This window comes from Solea solea, chromosome 11 (assembly GCF_958295425.1).
Source record: "Solea solea chromosome 11, fSolSol10.1, whole genome shotgun sequence".
Taxonomy (NCBI): domain Eukaryota; kingdom Metazoa; phylum Chordata; class Actinopteri; order Pleuronectiformes; family Soleidae; genus Solea; species Solea solea.
In genome coordinates this window covers 15,470,086-15,491,265 of record NC_081144.1, presented here as the reverse complement: position 1 = coordinate 15,491,265, position 21,180 = coordinate 15,470,086, and the positions used below count along the sequence as shown (strand labels likewise).

The 21,180-nt window shown below is 42.8% G+C and overlaps 1 protein-coding gene across 8 annotated transcripts in view; it reads right to left on the bottom strand.

Moving 5' to 3' along the window:
• The window catches only part of prdm16 (PR domain containing 16), a 166,119-nt gene extending 165,648 nt beyond the window's left edge, over positions 1 to 471 (bottom strand). For all 8 annotated transcript variants that reach the window (XM_058642850.1, XM_058642857.1, XM_058642851.1 and 5 more), the window contains exon 1: positions 308 to 471. In XM_058642850.1, the coding sequence (XP_058498833.1) occupies positions 308 to 344 (37 nt within the window). In that variant the 5' untranslated portion in view covers positions 345 to 471. The remainder of the gene's footprint in view (positions 1 to 307) is intronic.
• Positions 472 to 21,180: the final 20,709 nt, after the last annotated feature.

Here is a 21,180-nt window from a genome sequence, read left to right as displayed (position 1 = left end):
TGAGCAGCTAAAGCGCCAGCGGCGTTTTCTCATCACACACGAAACTTTCTGACACTGCGGGAAACAAGCGAAGCCAGGACCTGCAGCACGCAGGGGAACGACACCGAGCAGCCGGAGCGGGACGCATTTACAGCACAAAACTTATCTCTGGACAAAGCGTCGTCCCTTCCTCTACTCTCCCTCTCTCTCTCTCTCTTCTTTTAAAGGATATGACAAATGACAAGGACACAGTGGACATCTACAGAGCCGGAGAGTTTGGAGCCGGTGGCTGAAAGCGCAAAGAATGGGAGAAAAAAGGAAGACCTACTTTTGGCCAGTTTTCTCGCCCTCGCCTTGGATCTCATCTTGTCGGCTTGTAGATTCCTTTCGTCGTCCTCCGTGAGCCCAGAAGCAGCAACAACACTATCTTCATCTCACCAGCATTGTCAGTTTGGACACCTTCGCACATGCGCACAGGCCATTCAATCTGACACCCTCGCCGGGGCCAAAAAACTTTCCAATGTATTCATCATCATCATCACTTTTTTGTCCTATCGTCTCCCCTTTAGATCACTTATCTCTTCCCCTCCTCCTCTTCCTCCTCCTCCTGCTTTCTCCTCACCAGCTCACCTTCCCTCCCTCCCCCATTTACCGTCGTCGTCCCCCACCCCCCCACCACCACCCGCCCCATTCAGCTCCTGCCAGCACCTTCTTGTATTTTTACCCCTTTAACTGCGACAACCTGGTTTTCTGCAAACGACGGAGGACACAGAGGTATGCCGACATCCGGATCGTGTTATAATCGCCGCATTTATTATTACTATTATTATTATTATTATTATTATTATTATTATTATTAATAATAATAATAATAATAATAATATTACTACTGCTATTATTATTAATAACATGCAGTGTGTATCTCTCTATACGATGTTGACAAAATAATGTTCTTTGTGAGAGGCTGAGAAACTGATGTTTAGTGCTGGAGTTATTTTTAACTTCACTAAATTCACGTGCAGGCATAAAAAGGTGAAACGCTCGATTGGACTTGAACTTTACAAGCTATGTGTGTGTGTTTGCGTGTGTGTGTGTGTGTGTGTGTGTGTGTGAACCTTGCTGCCCCCAGGACATGCAGTGGCCAGCAGCTGTTTGACACATGCACGGAGCCTCCACCAGCGCTGCTGCTGCTGCTGCTGCTGCTGCTGCTGCACACCGGGGGGAGAGTTCACGTCACAGAAACGGTCGTGTATTTACGCCACTTATTTGTTGGAGAAGTGTTTGCGTCCACGGCTCCTCGCGCCACACTCCGGCGCGTAAAAGCTCAGGTCACCTGGACGAGACAGCGGTCTCCTTTCCGTTTGTGAGTAAAACTTCTGCATGGCACCTGTTCGTTCGTTCGTTTGTTTGTTTGTTTGGTTTGTTTTGTTTGCTGCAGGCTGGAGGAGGAGAGCGCCTTTAGGTCCGAACATGCAGCATCCAGCAATCTGATGTGTTGACTCAGTGACCACCAGGTAATAAAAAATATATATATATTCAGCAAATATACATATTTATTCAAACATCCCACTATAATTCTGCATAATTAATTTGACACATGTAATACTGGCGTGAACATTTTAATGTAAATATAAGGATTTTTATTTGACTATAAAACGTGAAATGTGTCACGAATTAATATTAATAATCATATTATCTAATAAGAATACAAATAAATTTTAGCATATCATTTCATATTGTCCTCATAAACTAACGTGTTTTTCTGTTTGTTTTTGTTGGCCGAAAATTAACTAACATTACATAACAAAAGCAAGAAACAAAACACGACTGTGTATTTGGAGTTGAGGACTTGGAGTGTAATTGTATTATTGTTATTATCGTTCTTATTATTATTTCTAAAAAGTAATACAGTCCAGTCAGACTGATGGTGGTCGGCTGGACGCCGCATTCATGTGGTGCCGGGGCCTTTAGCCTGTCATATGGGAATGGTTTCCGTCTGGTTCGGGCTGAATAAAGGCGGCTCTATGTTGGAGCCGATTAAAGATCGGTGGTGATGGAGCGACTGCAGTCTGCTGCAGGAGAGAGAGGAGGAGCGGCATCATTTCTCTGCACACACCAACTACACTGCACCTTTTTTTATTTTAACGAGACAGCCCTCTATTACTACTACTAATATTATCAATAATGATGCAGATTATTATTATAATACTAATTATTACTAATATTATCATTATGAATATTAGTATTATTATCACTACCAGCATTATTATTATTATTATTATTATTATTATTATTATTATTATTAATAATAATAATAATAATAATTATTATTATTATTACAATAATAATGATGATAAGCGTGGCGGCCTTTGTGTCTTTGCTTTCTTTGCTTGAGCCGCAGCTTGTTGCTCATTGAAATGCGCACGTGGCAACAATTGATTAGAATAAAGGCTCGAGTTCATCAAACACGTCTTCAGTCTATATTGGACACAAATTGCCGTGGGATGTTTTCCCGGGAGTTGAAGTCAATGAATGACGTGATCATTAATCCATAATAATCAGCAGTAATTAGCATACATTATCTGTATATTAGGGGGTCGGTGTTGGCATCGTGAAGGGTGCGGGTCTGGTGGAACATTTCTGTGTGGAATAACACTCGTTATTTAAAAATAAAAATTATAAAATAAAAGCAAAAGATCAGCTTCATTGCCTGGAGGAAAAAGAAAAGTGGGGACAGAATAAACGCGGACAAAAAGAGGGTCGATAAAACAAATAATAAATTATGTGCTGTACAAAGGTTTTGTTTATTCCTCTGTGTATGAAGGAAGAGTGAGGGGAAAAGAAATCAATAATCTATCGTCTTAATCGACAGGCCTCATCGATATCACGGTGCTTCCTGCTGCAGCAAGTCGGAGGGAAATTGAAAAGGAGAAATATAAATGCAGTTGGGGTTGTTTTTTGTCGAAATGATTGCGTCGAGGCCAGACTTCTGAATGTGTCTTTCTCGTCGGGTTGGACACATGATTTCACACAGTGCAACACCTTTTTAAAGGGCCAATTAACTGTGATTATGCTCGCAAAGAAGGGGAAAAAAAAGGTGCTGCTCCCTGACTCTATAGCCTGTGGGGGAATAGTTCACTTTTCTGCGTCATTTAAAAGTCGACATTAAACGGGTTTGTGGAAGGCTGCGCAGGAACACCTCGCGTTTTAGACGCGTTTGCTCTCCAGAAAATGTGCCTTTTTCCTTTTACCTCCCTTTTCTTTTCTTTTTTTTTTGTCCTGCCTTTGGTTGGAGTGCATGAATGCAATGCTGCTTCCTTCCTCCATCCCCGGAAGAGAGGTGTGCTGTGTTCACTCACCTGCACAGAATCCGTTTATCAGATTGTCTAGTAAGACCGACGACAGGCAGATGCCATTTAGAATCAACTGGAAAAAAAACCCACAAACAATATGATTTTTGCACAATTAAGTGCGTAAAGTAGTAGCTGCTGCTGCTATTTTTATTTTAGTCTCCTCTAACCTCATTAGTCCTCACAGCACCTGAACACAACTGTGTGAGTAAACTAGGCACAGATCCTTTACAGCACTGACGGCTGCAGTGTTTGTATGTCAAGATATGGTTTACAACATTCTCCCCTCTATGCATTAGTGCCTCTACAGGCCAATTTCCTTTATGTCACACTGAACTCCCATAACCAGACAATAACTGATTGTTTACTTTGGCTATACATTGCAAATAAGAATAATCTGGCGAGGGTGAGGTGTCCATATTTGAGTGGACTGGTGTGGTTAGACTGTGGCCCTCAAACCTACAACACACAGTTTGTACAGCTATTCTTCTTGGGACACTGCGTTCACTTCCATTCATTTGTACAGAATAAACACAGTGTTATCCCCGACCTTGGCCATAATCAGTTAATGCATAACCATAACCTGAACCTCCCACCAATTCAAATCTTAGCCCTACACTTAACCAGTTGCTCAGAAACGCGGTTCTGCCTCTTGAGGACCAGGTTTTGGACGACTGATGGGGTTAGTGTTTATGCCAGAAAAAGGTCCTGAAAGGGAACAAATACAAGCACACACACATACACACAGTCTGCTGATGAAACCCAAGCTTTATCCACGGTGGAAAGGACTCGGGGTCTCTGGATTAGACGTTTGGCGCAAGATAACATCAGCGCGCACAAGAAATGTGAAATGGATCAGCTCTCGCTCCGGCCTGTGGACGAGGCGGGCGGAGGGACATCAAAAGGCCGCAGCGAGTCCTTTTGTGAGCGCTTTGTCAAGTTGCAAACTGTAACTCGGCCACAATCGACGTGAAGAGAGAGTTAAACACGGAAAACTATACCTGCGGCAGGGGCGGTGACGGGAGTGTTGGCTATACACGAGGAGGAGGTGATGTTCAACCAAAGATAAACAACAACCACCACACAGATCAATAGATATGAATCCAGCACGATCACAGCACCTTAACCTTTTCTCCCTCTCTGTTCTGTTATGTTCTGGGTTCGTCGTGACACTCCACAGTGGGCCGCTCCCTCCTCTCCTCTAAGTCCCCAGGAGCGGCCATACAGTGAAGTTGCCTTGGTAATTATTAGCCATTAATTGGGTTCAAGACCTTGAGCGTCTGTGGAATAAAAAAAAAAAAAAAAAAAAAAAATCTGACCGCTAATCCACGACGTTTCCTTGGGGCCTTTTTTTGTGCAGCGTTGTTAACATGCTGTCACAGACAGACACAGCTACTGATAGCAGGGACATGAGACTGTACAGATACAGGCGCACTGCAGGAGTCTGTGACCGTGGCACTTCACATCTGGAGAGCTATTAAATATATACAACCTATGTTTGAAGAATGTGCGGGTGTGTGCGTGGGGTTTGACTGATCACACATTTGATTGGCTGCCCCCCCCCCCCCCCCCCCCCCCCAAACTGATGGATGAAAAAAGAAACACATAATTTATCCAAAGTAAAGAATGAGATAGTGTTTTTTTTTTCCCCTCAAAGTAGTCATTTCGTATTTCCGTGAAGACATTCAACTTTTTTCCACTTTGCACCTCGGTTGTATTAGGTTCAATTTTCTGTGTGTACACGTTCACACCAATGCATTCAGCTGTCACCTCATTTAAAATCCTGCTGACTCATGCCGGTCACAGTCGAGGCCAAAACACAAACCTATACATGCATTTCATCATTTTCTGTCCTTATTAATAAGAGGAGAGAAGAAGAAAAAAAAATCATGCCCTTATTATCTGATTTATTTTCAGTGACCACTGTTCGCTGATTTTGCACTAAAACGAGAAAGAAAGAAGTCATTTCAGTAGCACCGGGTGGAAATTACAGGGTATCATAAGCAAAATGCCAACGAATACATATTTCCAAATATCACCATTTTTTTTAAAGCGGAATTATTATTATTCAGAAAACAGAATTCGGCTAAAACAAACAAGCAAAAAAGAAAAAGGATAAACCACGACTAAGGTTCACTTAGCAAAATGTAAATAAAGCAAAATCAAGACTGAGAATTAAGTCTATTTCCTTCCTTAGAAATGAAGAAAGAAAGAGAAAAAAACCCCGCAAAACACAGCGCTCGCCTCGCGCCCCATCATCATTAATGTTGTTGTTTTTAATTAATCGCTCGTTAATGTCGCCATCAATTTCCCCGCAGATCACAGCAGCGAGGAGCCAAAAAAAAAAAAGCCCCGCCAAACAAATGCACATTAAAATATCGCCGGGAGGCTTGAGTGAAAATTACCCCGATGTAGAAATGACCTTAATATGATGTAATCAATCACGCTGTCTGCTGGGACACTGGGAATCACAATGTTAATCTTTTCGTTGGGAGCGGTGGGGGGAATAGCCTGTCATATTTCACAAGTCAGCTAATAAGGAGCAGAAAAAACATATATCAGTGAGGTGAAAATCTAAATTATACATGCAGAATATTTACAGGAAGCTCTGAACATTTGGTGGAAAAAGGCCTGTGAGGCCTCTGGGCCTGTGATCCTTTCTTTTTTTTATTTATCATCATTATTAGAAGTAGTAGTATTATGAATATGTCACCACAATGGCATTAGACTATAATTATATTATTATAAAATCAAATCAAAAATACATTCAAGAATAATATTTAGGTTTGTTTCTGGGTTTTTTTGTAAAATCACCATTCGTTCATACAAAAAATAATAATAAAAAAAGACATTTGTTTGTGTCCCTTTGCAATTTTTGATATATTTAACATTTAAATAAGTGACAAGATGTGACCAAATGTCATGGAAAACGAGCTTTGACAGGTCTCGTGTTGAATTTTAGGTGAACCAAGCACTGGGAAAAAAACAAAAAAAAATGAAACGGCAGCAGTCACAGAAATGAAGTGTACAGCTGTTTGTAGGCACCAAACATGGGTGCACGAGCGTTAGCACGAGAACATACACACAACTTGGCAGGTTACAAGAGGCTCATGTGGGCAGCATCAAGTGCTGAGGCCAGTGCATGTTATCATTAACAACTGTGGACAGATAGAACAGGCCCGAGCACACAAGTGTCCATTTCACACCAGCCTGGCATGGCGGCAGGTTAGGACTCCAGAGAGCCGCCTGCCACCGCTCAGCAGCCTTTTGAAGCAATGAAGCATCTGAGATTTCTGGTTCTCATCTTTGAAACACACCCGCTTGAAGGTCCAACCTGAGCTTGTGTTCTCACCTCCTGCAAAGATCGGATCTGGGATTTTGTTCTCGTCAATGACCACTTTTCACTGCTACTGGGCTTCCATCACACACCATACTCACTGTGTGTGTATGACTATATATATATATATATATATATATATATATATATATATATATATATATATACATATATATATATATACACTACATATACATATATACACTGCAACCTCCATTGGTCTTGTATAATAAATGCAAAGTGTAAAAAAAATATATATATTTATGTAAACTAAAGGGCTAAAATGATTCACAGCTCCAAACCCTATAATCGTATTCACTTTTTTCATGTTTCAATTGTGCGTCAATATTTGTGTGAAAAGAAAATCCCCCCTTTTTTCCCCAGGAAGATGGAGAATATGTAACAGCTCCAGATCCCATGAACAGCCTCTATAGGAGCAGTGAAACTGCCCTGATGTATTATAATACTGTATGAGGGGAGTGACATCACTGCAGCCAGCTATAGTGGGGCCCCACGCACACACACACACAAACGCACACTCACACAAAATCATAGCCGTAAAAATGCTTAGCAGGAGGGATGGGAAAGGCTCAGTGGTATGGAGCAAAATCAATGCTAATGTGCAGCATGGACATGTGCTGGATGTGTCATATGTAATGATGGACGTTGTCACTGCTCGAACAAAATTAAAAAATGGTTTTCTTTTGGAGCATACTGCATCTGTATTGTGCTGCTCAGGTAAAGCAGCTGTTTACTGCAGAGTTACCGTCTCCTAACAAAAGTCTACGAGTCTTGTTAACACTCTCAAGCTAAACGGATCTGCTTTTCAGTAATACGTTTCCACTGCCTGCCAAGGTACGCAGGCCCTGAATCCAAGGGGCACTCTAAGGGATTTCAGCAAATCACAAATATGACTGAAACTTAACCCAATACACATCCACACACTCCTCCAACACACACATACACGCCGATCCAGCACTGTGCCACAGAGAATTGTGGTGTGTGTATATATTCACAGCCCCCTTTTTTCCCCACAGCAGCAGATGACTTCCCAAGATGAAGGGAAGGGGGGAAAAAAAGAGAAGAACTTAGACCAAGCTGCACACTTACACTATATGAGCCTGAAACAAACCATAAAACACCAAACACTCTACAACAAAGGCCAATAAAGGTTTCAGCAACTGAAGCACAAACGCTGCAAGTAGCACAACAAACCCCGGCAGCTCTCCTTGCACCACTTCCATTTCCATAGAGATTATTTTCCCATTCTCCCTTTAGACTTCTGCAGCCTGGCAGTGACCAGCTACATTATTTATTTGTTTGTTTTTTCGCCGCACAGTGTTCGTGCATGTCCGTGGTGAGAAAGCAAATGTGTGTGTTGCCGGACTGACAGGATGATTAATAGGAGCTACAGCCGGGGAGTGGGGGTGGAGGATGGTGGAGGGTGGGTTATGGTGGATATGGACGTGGAGGAGGGGGGGCCGGGGTGGACTTCAGCAACACATCAAAAACAACAGCACTTCCCGGGGTTTGCCGACACTTCCTCTTCATGGAGCCACCCCCCAAAATCTCCTCCTCCGCCGCACCTGGGGGGGTGGATCAATGGGATTTCATGGAGAAGAGTTGATGAAGAATTCCTATTGTTGGACACACACCTACAGAAGCCGGGCGCATACTTAGTGTGCAGGGGCACAGCGGGATAGATCGAGGCAGGGGGAAGAAACAGAGGAATTTCACTGTGTATCAGAAGTGCATGTTGTTTGCTGAAGGAGCACAGCAAACGCTGAAATGGCAGATATTTCATACACAACCTGGGTAAATATTTACTCTGGACCTGTTTCACTTATGACAGCACAAGACGGAGTTATAATTCCTTATGGCTGTGGGGGGAAAAAAAAAAGGGTGACAGAGCGACAGGTGATGAAGTAGTGGTTAAAGGAGGTTGCGGACAGTGGTCATTTTTCCAATGCTTGGGCATGAGCTGGAAAGCAAGTGGCTGAGCAGAAGTGAAACTCAAGCTAAAGGTGATGAAGCCATGTTTGCCAAGTAGGAGCCGAGATGATGAAGACGACAGGATGAAAGCATGATTGATGATGCAGAAAATCATGCATCATACAAAAAATAAAAAATAATAATTACAACAGCAGACGCCCGAGAGAAGAGTGCAACGACACGGTGAGCTGGTTTCCTCCACAGATGCAGGGAAGCGTTGAAAGACTGCCCTCCTGTGTCAGACGCACAAACACATGTTGCACAATAGAAACCCTTGTACTGCAGCCTCTCGCTCTCTCTCTGTCTCTCTTATGACACCTTAAAAGTGAAACAGCTCCCATTCAAAATGATAGAGATGATGCAGCAACACTAAAGTTACTGGACATGAATGTAAGGCAGCGGCCTCAAACTCAAAATGACCTGGAGGCCAGTGAACCTCCAGGAGTGAGAGGTCAAAGTGGGAGATTTGAAATTCAAATGAAATCTTGATAATCCATCATGACGTTGCACATTATGGATTTGGGATGATTTCGCACACCATTTCAAAGTTAACGTGCTTGTTTAGACTTATAGTTCACAAGAGAACACGATGATGCTGCAAAATTTGGAAAAAAAACAGAATAAATATCAAATACAGGAAAAATCCAAATATGTAATCAATAGTAGACAAGTATGACCGAACGTGTTATTATTATTATGAAAATGTTGTTCACTGTTGTCAATAGTAAAAGTAAATGTGGGGCCACAGATATGGATAGGGGGGGCCGCATGTGGGCCACGAGTTTGAGAGCCCTGATGTAAGGTACACATTTTTAAATTAAACTTTTTTATCTGAATTAATTACTGTTCATGCCCCAAGTGCTTCTATTATATAAAACCTGTTTCCTACACTCAGGAGTCATGTTTTAACAGCTTGTTAATGTAAATATCTAATGATCCAATAACATGACAGGCATGAACATGGTTTTAAGATCGTAGGCATAGTCACGACGGCCGGCTGAAGTTCAAACCGAGCATCAGAATGGGAAAGAAAAGGTGATTCACGTGACTTTGAACTGTCTTGAGTGTTTCAGAAGCTGCTGGCTGAGTGGGGGTTTTCACACACAACCATATCCACGGCTTACAGAGAATGGACCAAAAAAAGAGAAAATGTCCAATGGGCCAGGATGGCTTGTTGATGCCAGAGGTCAGGGAGGGAAATGGACGGGCTTGCTCAAAAAAAAATATAAAAGGCAACAGTAACTCAAATAACCCCTTATTATGGAGAAGACCGTAACTCTAAACATGAACCAGATGGGTTACAGCGGCAGGGGGACCAATGCCATTCCTGACACTTTATTAGGTGTCTTCTGTACAAAAAAAAAACCTAAAGTGGCCACTGGAGTGTATGTTTGCCATGTTCCTGCATATTTACTTGTGCCATCTAATCATGAGAGCGAGAGAGAGGCAAACTATAAGATTTTAACAGGTTGTCAACCTCCTCTGCTGCTCTTTTCCGAAGGGAGCCTACTGCCAAATCCCTGAGCATGCTTAACAATTCCATTACCGCCGAGCAGAACACCCACACTACTCTTTTGAAGCCAGGGCATTTTAGGGGAGAAGAGTTTATTGACTTCAAATTGTTACCACTTGGGCCTTCCCCTTTTCATTTCTGAAAAAAAAAAAAAAAAGCCCAAAAACCTATATCGGTCTCCATGTGAAAGTGCAGCGTGTGTAGCTCTGAGGTGAACTTCGCTGTGGTATTTGTTCGGATGAGATTTAAGAAGAGCGCTGAGTGACAATTGCTCATGACACAGGAATGAAAATATTATCCCGCACACTAATAGCGGTGGCTCATCACTGGAGTGATTTTATTTGGCAGAGTTTGGCTTTTCTCGTAACATCCAATGGCTTTTGCCTTACAAACTGAGCTCATCTGTGGACCAAATGTGTCACACGGTACGACGGGAGAGGTTTGTTCTTTCGGGCCGTGCTAATAAAGTGTGATGGATGATTGGATTCATGATACGCCCTGTCCTCACTTGTCATTTTCATAAGCCCATACACGTCACGCACTGACATTTGCCATATGGTAAAACTGGACAAGTTGTCACTCCATTTGGGGGGGATTTCCCCCACCCCCTCCCCACCATCAAATCACACATATGCGGAAAATAATGTTTTGTTGTCACCCATTCAGTGTAACCTTTGAAGATGTCAGATGGAATGAGGCTACTGTGAGACACTTACAGCCTGTCAGCTGCTGGGACTTCAGTGTGGGGGGAAATATGGGCTTACGTGCACCTGTAGGCCTGGGGCCACGGTGGCACCTCTCAACTTTTCCTGTGGGATGGGATGCTCTGCTATATGTATGCTCCTGTACCTCCAAATCAAACCACACGAACCTGACTTTACATAAAGCTAAAACCTTAATCTCCAGAATCACTTTACAATAGCGTGATTTCTTTTTTTTTTTTTTTTTTTTAGATGCAGCGTTTACGGTTTGGTCACCACTGCCATACGTGTTTCCATCAACTTAAAATGTTGTATCATTCATTCAGGGGCTTTGCATCACCAGTTTGTGATTCCAAGAGAGCCAACTTTCCTGTGCCAGTAAGGAGGAAATTAAGTGACCACGGATAATACCATTTGACAGCTTTGAGGGAATGAAAACTAAACGGATTTCTGGTTTCACTGCTGCCTGAAGTGAAGTGCTGCTCCCGATTGTCAAGAACCTTCTACAACGCCAGGTGAAAAGCCTAATAATGATTCATGTGTTGCACCTTATAAAACAGAGTTTAAAAAAAAAACCCATTAAGATAACCAAGTTACCATTGAGAGCCAGGTGTATGAGGCAGTGTTTATGGGATGAAGGAAACAGTTTGTTTGCAGAAGGCTAAATCCATTTCGGAAAGGATTACCACAGATTTATCATACAATATCTCTGACATATAGATGACTCAGTCTCTCATTTTTTCCTTCATTTGTAAAAGCTCAAACTGAAATAAGAATTAAACACAGATAAACAAAGCAAATCTGGACAGCCTTTATATGTGCAGGTACTGTACTGCATGTGAATCAGGCGTCATTCGCCACGGCACTCATGGCCAGGCAAACTGATCCGTTTCCACGCACTGACAATCATCTGCTCTCTGCTCGGGCCAGCACTGGGAGGAACATTCAACAATATGTAAACGGCGTCAAATCAAAGAAAAACAGCAAAATCAGACTTGTCCTTTTTTTTTTTCCATTAGGTACATGGCATTAGATTAAGACAGGAGAGCTGGTGGAAAAGGAAGGAAGGGAGGCACGTAACATAGGAGTAAAAGTGCATATATGTGCATGTGTCCATGTGTGCGGGGTGGATGGGGGTCGGTGGGAGGTATTCTCTGCCACTGGGTGAGCTTATCCAGAGGATCTGTTCTGCTTCAAGAGAAGGAGAGAGGGGTCTGATGAACGGAGTGTGCCACACACTTGCTGTGAAACACACACACACGCGGGTGCACACACACGTGCACAGAGAGAGACACACACACACAACAAAGCCAGGACTTTGTCAGCGTTACCTACCGCTGAGTCTATGAGCACCCCAGCTCCAAAATCAGCACTCCAATAACAAACTCCACAAGTTCTTCTGATTGGCTGTGACAAATCCTCTCTGCTCTCTGGATCCCTGTAATGTCTGCTACTGATGGCCTGTCACCTTCATTCCATGTGTGAAAGACTATTTCTTCATGTATTAGTATATTTAATGTGTATGTATCTTCATTTGTTTTCATGCACCTACATTCAACAAGAATAACAGGAATAGCGCAAAGAATTAAAGTCAGAAGAAGAAACCCTTTTGAAAACAAGGTCCAGCTACCATTCAAGCTGTTTCGCCTTGGATTTAATTAAAATGCACCAAGTCTTTTATCAGAGAGAGGGCAGGGGGATGTGGCGGACTTGCCCTTTATGCTGTCCACCATCTTTTTTTAGCGAGCAATGTCAGTGGGTGCCAAATGGCAAAGCCTGCCGGATCATTATTTGAGTGCCAAAACGGTGGGAGAGAAAAAGGCAGCAGAAAGCCAGTCATTAAAATTCCTACCACCTTGTTGACTGCATCTCCCCAACCAGCTTTCTTTCCACTCATAGGACATGGAGGAAAGGGATGGCGTCTTTGTCAAAGAGGCACAAACCCCAAATTGGATGTGGAGGAGATACAGGGAAACAGCTAGAGACACCGATATGTATCAAAGACTAAATAATGATTTCAGATCTGTGGGAGTTTGTGAGTAAAATAATAGAGAAAACCACTTGGGGATGCTGGATCAGTTAATTGCACACTTTTTTTTTTTGATTTACACTACAGGGAAAAAAGGAGCTAGCAACTCTGATTCATGACCACCTGAAGAAGACAGGCACTCTTGGACAGATGTGTCAACTCTACTTACTGTTTCCTTTTTTCTCTCTGCAGAAGCACAGACGAGGACCACACACAGAGAGCTGAGGGAAGATAGTTAATGTGGGTTAAGGGATTGGTGCAAAGTGCAGAGGTGGATTTGTGCAGTGGACCTCGGAGGCTCTCGAGATCTAGTGGTGGCCCTTGGTATTGGTGACTATGTCTATGCCAGGAACCACTGAGGAGCAAGGGAAAGGCCATAATTGTGGCTCAACGGGTTCACCGAAGAATGGTAGGATGTGCAATACACAGGGACGAGGGTGTTGTGGAATTCAATTTCTAAATATAATTGCAGATAACTTCACCACAACATTCTTTTGATTAGCAGTTTAGTAAGTAAGAGTAGTTTTCTTTTTATATTACACAACAGGTTTTTCAACAGTATTTAAATGGAAAAAATGGAAAATATTTAAAACAGTGATCTTTATCAGACAGATTAAGAGCTAATTCTGCCAAGCAAAAGGCCAAATTAGTGATTTAACAAGACAATATAAACACTAGATTAAGTAAACATATTAACAAGACAATTACAAAGACACAGCTAAAACACACACACACACACACACTCAGGCGATTTTTTTGCAAAGCGTCAAGCAGCCAAAGAAGACAGGATAGGCTAGCAGTCGCCTTTGAGACGAGATAATCCAGCCTTAGAGTTATTTGTAAGTCATTCCAGTCTCTGGCTGCAGCAGACTGAAAGGACAACAAACCTAATGCGGAACTGGTTTTAGGGACCAATTTTCATGTATCATCAACAGGCAGAGAGTGAAAGTACAACAGCAGCAGGGCATTGCTACACGAGGAGAGGAGATGGCAATGCGACAAATTAAACATCCACCAACAAAGTGTATGAGAGCCAGCATTAGCTAACCTAGGCTTAAATTATCCACAATGACATGTGTTTCAACTTCCTCTCCACTCTTAAGCATCTATATTTTAATGCATGTTCACTGCAGACCCTCATTCTGCCCCTACTCTGGTTGAGACCATTTTGAGAGGGGTGGTGGGGCTTTTTATGGGTCTGATAACATGCGGCATAACTGACCCATAGGCTGGCAACCCGGAGTTGCATTTTTAAGTGTGCATTACTTGGGTGGGTACTACATTTCTTACATAAAAGCCTATTTACATGTAGTTGAAGAATCGTGTTTGACATTCAACCATCCTAAAACCAAATCATGGGTTTTTGAATAACTACTTCAGCATTGTGGTGTAAGTGTGTTGTCAATCATTAGAAAGAATGAATGTATATTGTGATGGATACATATGGAAACATACTAAAAGTGGTGGTGTGTGCTTGTGTGTGTTCTAAATTACCTACTGACAGACGTCCCGATGGCTGTGAGTGAGGATGTGCTGATGGGTAACCAGTGATGCACTCCTCCCCCTTGTCACCAACAGGCCTGGCCCATCAGCCATTGCTCTCGTCTCTCTCACTTCAACCTTCCCGTGTGCCCCATGATGCGCTGCGGTAGGTCAGGCAGGTAGAGACGGTGAGCTAAAGGAGAGAGGGAGAGAGAAGCAGGGAGGCACAGGGGGTGAAAGGGGAGACTTTTATTATCACCATTGTTTCAAGCTCACTGATTCCCCCCCCATCGTTGACTGCTCAAATGTCCTGTCTTTTCAACACACCTGAGCTTTCCCTCTCTCTCTCTCCCTTCACCCCTCCGTCCCCAACACAACCCTCCTCCTCCTCCCTCTCAAATCTCAGCCCTGCAAATCCCTTCTTACCCCCACACAACTCCTCCACTCACCATTTGCTCCTCTCCTGTTTCCTCCATCCCTCTCAATGGGCTCACACTGAGTTTGGAGGGTTGAGGAGAGGGGGAGTAAAAGAGGGGGAGAGAGGTAGAAAGAGAGAGAAAAGCAGGGAGCGCGGTAGGCCTCTGGCTGTAAGGGAGAGTGCACCTGGATGGGCAGGCTTCCTGGACACACTGTGAGGGGCTATTGTCCAGCATGTCAGCAGCCCCTCTCTTTTAATGGGCCCCGTATATCATCATTCTGATTATGGCAGATGACTGGGACTTGGAGAGGGAGGGGTGGAGATGGTAGATCTGGGAGAAGACGTACGTGTGTGTGTGTGTGTGTGTGTGTGAGAGAGTGAGAGGGAGGTGGGATGAAGGCAAGGTTTGGGGACAGAGGCTTAAAAACGCAGGGACCCCCCAAATCCCCCATCGACTGAAATCCTAGCACTTAACCCCAGCTATGGCATTGTGTGCTGCCATGGGGATTTTTTTTTTCTTTTTTTGTGGCCGTCATTCTTTTTAATGGACTTTCTCCCTCCATAGACTCCTCCCTCTCTCCATTCACCAATATATTCTTTAGTGGAGAAAGTTGTTTTTTGTCTCCTTTTAGTTTATGACTTGTTTTTCTTTCAGAGGAAGGAGGGGAAGTGAAGTTTAGTCACCTGTCCTCTCAGGTCCAAACCGGAAACTGTTAACACACTACTCAAACAAGACACCCATGGATTGTGCTTCAATGAACCATCTTGGAATTTTGTAATATAGTACACCAGAGTCGGTGTCACATACTTATGCTACATCAAACACTATCTATTCAATTCAGAAATGACCAAGCTATTTACCCACAAACATGTAAACATTCTTCCACGGTGTCACACTATAGATTCTGAGTGTTGATTGTTCCACTGCTTGTGGAAGACGTATCCAACTCAGATCTAACAGCAGATCAAAGATTGAAGTGTTCATGTTTTGGGCGACTGAGAAGAGAGGGAGTCATTGGACAAACGGCAGCTAATTGAGTAGGTGTTGTAAGAGCTTGTCTGGATACCTTTCAAATGAGTAAAGGGTCATTTCCCCCATAATTAACTACCTATGTTGGATTTGCGTGGTGTGTGTGTGTGTGTGTGTGAGCTTCTGCGTGCTTGTGAGTGGAGGGTCATTTCTATCTGGAAACATAGCGCGTGTTCAAACAGCAAACCCCTTGGAATTGTTCTTCAGCCACTATATTGACATGAAACCTTTGCATTATGTTTGAAAAAAGTAGGACAATGCAAATCTTCAATAATGTTTACTGACCAACAAAAAACAAAAACAAAAAAAAAAGAAGTCTGCTCGAGTTTATTGCAGAAGAACAGCGAGTTTGAGTGTGCATGCGTGACCAAATGTGCGTGCCTGCGCATGTGTGCTCATTTCCCAGAGCTGATTAGGCGACAGCAGCCATACATCACAGTGTGACCTGTGGTGCATCTGGAAGAAATATTTACACAATTACCGTTCATGGACTACAGCATCCCTTCTGCTTTCATCGTTAAGAAATATATTCAATTGAATCTTGGTATCAAACAGAATACCAAATTCATTACTGTTTTAGATTTATTGCAAGCCTGACATTAAGTGAAAAGATTAAGCTTTGTGCTCTGTACTGAGGCCGTAGTCAGGATGACATTACGGGAGGTATTTTTCCCTTAAGGTGAGTTTAAGGGTCATTTGGGCACAGATGGAGACGAATTCCCTTCCAATTTCTACAAATACAAATACCATGGTTGATGATTACCTACAGCAGATCATATATATTGCTTTTAATTTTTCCAAGTGGAAACACGAGGTGATAGATTTACTGGGTGTGAGTGCATGTCTGAGCACTTCCTATTTTAGATGGAGGTAGCTGTGTAACAGGCAGGAAGAAGCCTATAATCCCCTCTATGCTGCTTGAATAGAGTCATTCTGAAAACAGTGAGACAGTGTCCGCTCAATGCTTGCGGCGTCAGATGAGAAGCAGTTAATGTGTCAGTAATTGGACAAGCAGTATATTTTGGGGGAAAGCCCTTAATAAAAACATCCACCCACAAACTGCTGCATGTGTGGTGCACATGCAGCACTCCTTTCGCCGCCCGAGGAACAAACAAACAAACAGAAAAGACGAGATGGCGAGTGGTGAAGAAGAAAAAAAAAAGAAGAAAAAAAAAAGTTGATATAGCAGCTGCATTCTTCTGGTGTGTCTGGCTGGAAGCTCTCGGGGGATTGGTGGGATTAAGTGAGAGCTGCGGATGACATCACGGGTAAGGACGGCCGCTTGACTCGTAAAGTGCCCCTTGGTTTGTGCATCTACCGGCTGGGTGCCAGAGCTAGGGTGTGGACAAGGGGGGTGAGGGGGATCATTAGTGAGGTTTTATTGGAGAACTGGGGAGGAACCGCTGGTACATGGGTGCAGACACACAGGAAAACTGGATTCAGACGGGCTGTGTAGTGCAGTTATTTGATTGCTCCCAGACCCTCAGTGCAGTGTGTGCATGTGTGTGTGTGTGTTTGTTGGAGAGACATAGAGCGAGAGTGAGAGAGCGAGAGAGAATGAACTGTGTTTTTGATATGAAACTGATATGCATATTGTGGTGGCGAGTGAGTGTGGGAGAGTTTTAACGTGTACACATAAGCAATTCTGTGTTTGTCTGTGTGTGTGTGTGTGTGTGTTTGCAAGGATTTGTTGGCACGTGTGTATAATTGTCCTTTTATACATTGTCGTGCATGTTTGTGCACACATATTTCCTCATGATGGAAACCAGAGATATCCTATAGCTGGGGGGGCCTGATCTGCAAGTGGGCTGTCCAATAACGTTCCCAGTTCTCATAAAACGCACAAGGCAAAAGCCAGAGTGTCTTTTTTTTATTTTCAGGGCAAGCCCCCCACTCCCCCCACCCCCTCTTCCTCCATTGCCTCTTTCTTCTCATGAGCATATAAAAGCCGACAGCAAAGATATCCAGTCCAGGCTGATACAAATCCAACTCTGTCACCTCCAGATGGGAACGTTGCCTTTTTACATTGGGAGCACAGCAGTAGCCCGCCCTGACTCATTGTTTCACTCCATATAAAATGAAGTCAACCACATCTTCTGGGGGGCGGCTAAACGCGAGCTACCTTTTACAGTTGGGGCTAGAAGAGCTCCCTTGGAGTGATCTATGACTGAGTCTTCTGTGGACATTTGTCACACTAAAACCCCTCATAATGACCCAAGTGGTGTTTCACTACACAAAGCAGAGCTAGCAGACAGTGGTTTGACGCGCCGGTTTAAGACTGGCTCTGTCTGTGCATCTTGTCACCGACAGCCCAGATTAAAGGCCGAAGGAACTGCATCCTCTCCATCAAACAACGGCTCGGGGAAATGAGCCATTCATTCTGACCACTGCTGTTGAGCTGTCTGACCTCTCGGAGCCGGAATGCCCACTGTGGTCTCATAAAAGATGCCCGTCATAAAACAGTTCAGGGGGTGAGTCACTGTTGAGCGATTAGCTGCTGATATTGGATGCGATTTCAATAGGTGTCAGGGTGTAAGATTGGATGAAGCTATGAGGTAGTTCTGTGTCTCAGGAATGACAGCTGTGCTGAGCTCGGTGAAAACATCAGATCATTAGAAGGTGGGCGATTAACTTAATGATTATTGTGCCTGTGCCAGCCTTAGATTTACGTTATTTGTGGCACGGCCCATTTAACGTAAATATCCTGGCTGCCACTGTCCAGAGTTGGCCTTAAAATTAACCCTAATAGTGTCATTAGTCCCCCTTCTTGAAGTTTGCAGTAAAACAAAGCACGACCCACACACATACTTAAAGCACTAAATGCAGCCTGAATGCAATGCAAATGCTATCAATGGGGGTAAAGGCATTATTACCTATTAGCTGTTTTAATGGTGCAAACAGGGGCACGCAAAGTAAATACTGAGGTTTACGACTTCCAGTGCTTAAGAACAGCATATGTTTGATCGCTGTTGCTAATGTTCAACTAATTAGGGGGTCGGAGCTGAAATTCTACGCAGAACATTGACGTGCACTCAGTTGTGACTAAACACAAAAAAACTGAGCAAAGTGCGAGTGTCTACGCTTCAAGACATTGCAAAGGTTTTGGTTTTTTTTAACTCACATGTTCTCACTAACACATTTAATCAGCCATCAGAGAGGAAGAAGGATGGTTTTTAGCTCCAAATATGTTTTTTTTTTTCATGTATTCTGGAAAATATAATTTAATTTACAGTATAAAATCATTCCTCGCCACTGTTTTGATCATAAGCTGTTCTGCCTGGCTTTTGAAAATGAAAAAATAGCATTTAAACAATATCACAATTAATGTTGCCATACTTTTAGGAACAGGAAAAATCACAAATAAAAGTGGAGAGTATTGTGTTTGAAAAGAATGAATGCATAAAAGACTTGGTTTTTGCCTGTAGCTTTTAAGGTAGCAAGTCATGTTGTGGCTGATTTGTGCAGAAAATTTATCATTTGCAAAAGTTCATGTCCTTTTACACGCATAAAGTTTTTTTTACTAATAGTATAATTTTGGTCATATAATACCTCTGCCCAGAATAATGTTTCCATATACAGATATGGTATTCTAACACAAACAAGTGATCTTTTTGGGGGGGAATTACGTTGCATTATCAGGGAACTGTGTTGCCATTATCTTACAAAGTTGAACAGACTCAATTCCTCAACTGAACTGGGGTTTCTCAAGGAGGCAGTGAGCTGATTAAAGGGACAAGAAAACAGCAGCCATGTTAAATATTCTGTAAAAATGTGGTGATGCACATTAAATTAAAGCTGCTTCACATTTATTTTTATATTTGACCTTGAATCCTCTCACAGCGATAATCCCACACGGAGCTTAAAAATGACAACTCACAGGAAAATGGGGGGCTTGACTGAGGCGTTTTCCTGGGCTATGTACAGTATGTGTGTGTGTGTGTTATATACAGGTATTCTATACAGTGTATAGTATTAGCCTGGCTCCCCCGAGGAGTGACAGAGGAACAGTGCTGGCATTTATTCATAAGCTCATTTCCACCAACGAGAAAAGAAAATGAAAGAGACTCAACACCATTTCCTAACCACTGTACTCAGCAGAAAAGCTGTCTGAGTAATATATCAACCGACTCCCATCAAACTCTTACTTAAACACGCACACCAACTTATTCTTTACCCCCCACCATCCTCCTAATCTCATAAATGTTTTTAGTACTTGGGTCTGTCACAGGGAGCTTGACACTGAGGTGTTTACATAAGGGTAGTCATGCTTGCTAGCGGCACTGAACACTGTATGGTCATCTGTCAAAATGAAAGTGTTCTCATAAACATCGTAATTAGACGGCGCTTTATTGTTATTTAGGCCGCAGATCGTTAAGTTAGAGTAAACCAACATATTAACCTTTGATTAGGGTTGGCTGAGCTAATACCGTGTCATCACTGCACCACATTCATCATCGTCCCGAACACGGCATTTATCCCAGGGTCGGTCACCTGTGGCAGTAATGAACTGCTCATTAATCACATGAATATTCCACGTGACACTTTACATCACATTACGTTCATGTGGTACAGGGGATGAGAAGCTTGGTTTGTCATCTTTAGACTTTAAGGTGTATTGCTCGCACCTCACTGTATTTAGCCATGCTTTAATATATTATAATAGTTTAATGTTGAGACTAAATTTGTTAAGTGCCATTTTAAGATTTTTCAAGAACGTAGGAGTCGTACACCTTTAAGGCATAATTAACATAAACAGGACAACATGTTTTTCATGAGCTGTGTGAATAAGGAAGAATCAGTCAACGCAAAGGCAGGTCCTACAGGATCTACAGAAGCAGTCGATGGTGAGAAATGAAGCAACGGGTTCAGAGAGCAAAACCTTTATGGAATTATAGGTGCCACTATTAGAAGGGACTTGGAAAAAGTGATTGTTCATCACATAGACTAACAGCTGGTCATAAGACTCCAGCTGCTTCCAGCTGATTTCCTTCAAAGGTGATATAATTGTATAGTCCTGAATCTAAAAAGAAAATGATGGCTGTATAACTTCACATGGAGCACTGTAGTCTGTCCATTAGTCAGTACTTGTATATGAAATACAACAGTGACAGTAGAATTGATTGTATTTCTGACGTTTCGTAGCACTTGTAGCAGGACTTCTACATGAAATCCAGATGATCTGCTTATGATTTAGGCTTATGTTGTGTTATAAACTAAAACAATTCCCCATCAACTATGAATAAGTCTGAATATTGTCAGGCAGATGTCCTCAAGTAGGAGTCTTTTTTAAATAACTTTCCATTGTTCAGTTTGGGCGATCACTCAAAGTATCAGGGTGTGATACATGTG